The 4,597-nt window shown below is 44.7% G+C and overlaps 1 protein-coding gene across 1 annotated transcript; it reads left to right on the top strand.

Moving 5' to 3' along the window:
* Positions 1-304: 304 nt before the first annotated feature.
* On the top strand, positions 305-1,489 carry LOC130357581 (odorant receptor 131-2-like). The gene has a single exon (XM_056560295.1). The coding sequence runs from the start codon at positions 324-326 to the stop codon at positions 1,239-1,241; it is 918 nt and encodes a 305-aa protein (XP_056416270.1). The 5' UTR covers positions 305-323; the 3' UTR covers positions 1,242-1,489.
* Positions 1,490-4,597: the final 3,108 nt, after the last annotated feature.

The following is a 4,597-nucleotide window of genomic DNA, read 5'->3' as shown; positions in this document are numbered from 1 at the left end:
AGCCCCGAGGACAGTCAAGTGATCGTCAGCGGACCACACGGGGCACCGTAAACAGCTATCAGGTGGCAGCTGAAGCAGTCTGCGCTGCAGGATAGCCGTTTATGCGATGGCCCCGACATACAAAAGCATCGTATGTTGATGCTGCCTCTGAGAGTGCTCGTATGCTGAAATGATCGTATGTCGGGGGCCATCGTAGGTCGAGGGGTCACTCTATTGCTTTGGACTGTTTTTGACTCATGGAAAATGTTGTTTACTATATTAATACTTTTTTTCTAGGGCGGAAAGTACAACCTCACATCATCACCTCTCCAGACCCAGCTGTAATGAATATAACCAGCATTCATTCACATGTGACCCAGCTGACATTTCTGGACACTAAAGAGTATTTGATTCTGAAAGTCGTGTTTTTTGTCCTAAACTTTTTCTTCCTCTCCTTCTTCATCTACTTCATCGTTGTCCTTCTGACTGTCTACTTCACCACTCCTCATGTCCAGGAGAACCCTCGATATGTCTTCTTCGCCCACATGCTCATCAACGATACGTTGTATCTCATCCTGACACTGTTCCTCTCGGTGACCTGTTCGCATTTTATATACTTTACGATGCCTGTCTGCTACGTCACGGTCACTCTTGGAATTACAACCTTCACAGTGACTCCCTATAACCTTGCCGTCATGTCTTTGGAACGTTACATAGCCATTTGCTTCCCTTTGAGGTATGCCATGCTTTGTACGACTCAAAGATCTTATTTTGTCATTGCAGCCATGTGGTTTCTTGGGCTACTCCCTAACATGGCTGATTTTATTGTCTTGGTTATATCCGTTGAGAAGAGTTTTTTCTTCCAATATCTTCTCTGTAGACGGGAGTCCCTCACAGTGAAGCCTCTGCAGTCCAGCATGAGGTCCTTTTCCTCCATCGGTAGCCTGGTTCTGGTGGCTGTTGTCATTCTGTTCACCTATGTCAGAGTTATTATCATAGCTCGTAAAACTAATTCCAAGAGTTCTTATGCTTCCAAGGCTAGTAGAACCCTGATGCTCCATGCCATCCAGCTGCTACTATGTCTCCTGTCATTGACGTCCTCGATCACTGAGTCGTACAATGGAGAGTATGTCAACATTTTAATGGGCTTTAACTTCCTGCTCTTCATGTGTTTGCCACGGTTCCTTAGTCCTCTTATATATGGGATTAGAGATGAAGTGTTCAACAAATGCATTAAGAAGATGTATTCCTCAAAGCAATAACACGATGGTTCTTACAAGAATTACAACTGGAATGCATTGCCTGATCTTCATTAAAGAGTACCTATCACCAAACTAACTATACTGAACTAACTCACACTATGTCCCCTAACTACACCTAACGCCCCTTAAAAAAAAATGTTAAGAGCTTTAAAAAGCTCTGATTCTTACTTGTCTTCTTGCTCACACAGTATGAGCTGCTAGCAGGAGGATGTGGGCGTGCCCCAGCAGGCACGACATCACTGAAGCCTGCTGGGGGGACCACTTCCGCCCTCACTTCATCTCTGCTGCGCTCCATTTCGGGAGCGCACAGAGATGATTAACCTGTGGCTCGGCTGGCTGCTCTTGGGGTCTCCTCCTCCTTGTTTAGCACTACACGTGCTTTACAGGGAGGGGGAGTATAGGAGCAAGACCTGCCGTGTGAGACGTGCTGCCTACAGATAGAAAATACAATATGGTGGGTGGCCATAATGTTATTATAAAAAAAATATGATTGATGACACAGCCAGCATGCCATGTCAGGAGCGCTCCGTGCCTGCAGCACGGAGCGCTCCTGACATGGCCTGCCGGCTGTGTCATCAATCATATTTTTTTATAATAACATTATGGCCACCCACCATATTGTATTTTTCATACTAATTGACAGGCAGGGAGCTGCACTGTACTCGTCTCATGTCCCGGCTGCAGCATGAAATTTCAGACTCATGCCAGGCCAGCATGAGTCCGAAATCTATAAGTGACTTGTGGCCAGAACATGTAGGGAGACCCCTAGTGGTGGGTTATTCAAACAGTAAATAAACCTAGAAATAAAACAAAAAATTTAATAACATGCATTTAGGAAGTTGTAGGGCATACAGGTACTCTGAAAAACCTAACAAGTTAAGATAAAAAACTGCTAATAACCCTGATAGTCCACCCCCAACCACTACCCTAGGAGAAAATGTAAGGGTGCATACCCACTACGACTATGCAATACGGCTGCTGGATCCGGCAGGAAAATTTCAAAAACCATATCTCTGGCGTACCCGCACCATATTTCATTCATTTTAATGAGCTGAACAGAGTCAGAAAGTGATTCCGGTCGGCTCATTTTTGAACCGTATGAGTTTTATTGCCGGACTAAAAACTGTGGGAGACTACGGTTTTCGGTCCGGCAATGATAACTGATATGGTTTAAAAATGAGCCGACCGGAATCACTTCCTGACTCCGGATCCAGCTGCTATATTGCATAAATGTAGTGGGAATGTGGCCTTACACTCATAGAAGTTCAGGAAGCCAAGATTTAAAGGGGTACTCCACTCCTAGACATCTAATCCCCTATCGCAAGGATAGGGGATAAGATGTCTGATCACAGGGATCCGGCCACTGGGGACCGCCGTGATCTAGGTTGTCGCAGCCCAGATATCCGGTGCACGGAGCGAAGTTCGCTCCATGCCGGATGACTGGCGATCCGCCCCTAGAGATCTTATCCCATCGCGGGGGTCCTGCGTCGGATGCAGCGCCGGAGGCTCGTGACGCCACAGTGATGCCCGGCTCGTGACGTTGACTTGCATTGAGGGGGCTTGGCTGTGACCTCACGAACGGGGCGTGACTGTGACGTCACGAGCCTCCGGCGCTGCACCCGACGCAGGACCCCCGCGATGGGATAAGATGTCTAGGGGCGGAGTACCTCTTTAACCCCTTGATGACTTACCGCATCATCACGTACATCTAACTGATAAGAATAAACTGTCACAGTGCCGCTGGCACAGCCGAGCCTGAAGCCGGCCAGGGACCAATCACAGTGGTCCCTGCCCAGCGATCGCTGCTATTGGTCCGTCGGGGGCTGTATACTAAAGAGAAATCCAAAAAAGAAATGCATTTCCTCTGATGTCATGACCACAGTGCTCTCTGCTGACCTCTGCTGTCCATTTTAGGAACTGTCCAGAGCAGCATGTGTTTGCTATGTTTTCTCCTGCTCTGGACAGTTCCTAAAATGGACAGCAGAGGTCAGCAGAGAGCACTGTGGTCATGACATCACAGGAAATGCATTTCTTTTTTGGATTTCTCTTTAGTATACAGCCCCTAAAAAGTACTGGATTAAGGATTAAGATTTTTTAATTGAAGTGATTTACAAATCTGTTTAACTTTCTGGCACCAGTTGATTTAAAAGGTTTTCCATGGGAGTACCCCTTTAAGGTCAAAACAGACTATTGAGTAAAGGGGTTAAAGAGCTGTTTTGTGGAGTCCTTGGACTCTAGAGCTGGTTTAGCTGTCCTTGTGCCATGAAGGTAAATATTGTGGTCACCACTGATGTTATGATCCTGCGTGTAAAATAAATGATTCTGCTTGGTCCCATAAAGAATAGATTTTCTGTCCCAGAACCGGGTCCCTTTATTTCATCTTCTATCTGTCACATATCTCTCCTGCAACAGGAGAAATGATTTATATCAAGAGCAGGAGCCCCTCTGTGCTAAGGACCCCATTTATTGGACAATTTCTTAAGGAACCGAACAAGGACCTTTATGATAAAACATTTGACATCCTATATGTACCCAAAGATGTATTGGAATTGTTTAACCTCTCAAAGGATCAGACCTATTTTTTTTTCCATTATTTTATATTGTTAAATGTATCTGTATAAGGCTATACTTTTCTAGGTGCCATGTTTAGGTACATGTACATTAAAGGGGTATTCCAGGAAAAAAAAATGTATATATCATCTGGCTCCAGAAAGTTAAACAGATTTGTAAATTACTTCTATTAAAAAATCTTAATCCTTAAATATAATTATCAGCTGCTGAAGTTGAGTTGTTCTTTTCAGTCTGACCACAGTGCTCTCTGCTGCCATCTCTGCTTGTCTCGGCAACTGCACAGAGTAGAAGAGGTTTGCCGTGGGGATTTGCTTCTACTCTGGACAGTTCCCGAGACACGTGTCATCAGAGAGCACTTAGACAGAAAAGAACAACTCAACTTCAGCAGCTCATAAGTACCGAAAAGATTTGGAATTTTTTATAGAAGTAATTTACAAATCTGTTTAACTTTCTGGAACCAGTTGATTTATAAAAAGTTCTTTCTTGGATAACCCCTTTAACACTTAATTGAGAGATGTATCAGTAAACATTTGTACCATATTGTATTCTGGTAGACACCTCCTGGGAATGTTTCTACTAGGTCTCGAATTCTGTATGATATTGATATCACGTTTATTCTGATTGGCTGCAGCGGTCACATGTGGAGAACACTAGGGATGAGCAAATCTCCCAATCTCCCCTCGTGACGGCAGTGACCTCTTCTCTTTTCTCAATTTAGGCTACGGTCCCACGTAGCACTAACGCAGTGTTTTTCACGTTGCAGGAAATATGCTGCGTATTCTGTG

Source organism: Hyla sarda, chromosome 2, assembly GCF_029499605.1.
Source record: "Hyla sarda isolate aHylSar1 chromosome 2, aHylSar1.hap1, whole genome shotgun sequence".
NCBI lineage: Eukaryota > Metazoa > Chordata > Amphibia > Anura > Hylidae > Hyla > Hyla sarda.
Note: the sequence above shows the minus strand (reverse complement) of the source record. Positions and strands in the feature narration are given on the sequence as shown.

Excerpts from the sequence above, each read along its gene's own strand:
- LOC130357581 (XM_056560295.1), top strand. The coding sequence starts at position 324 with ATGAATATAACCAGCATTCATTCACATGTGACCCAGCTGACATTTCTG.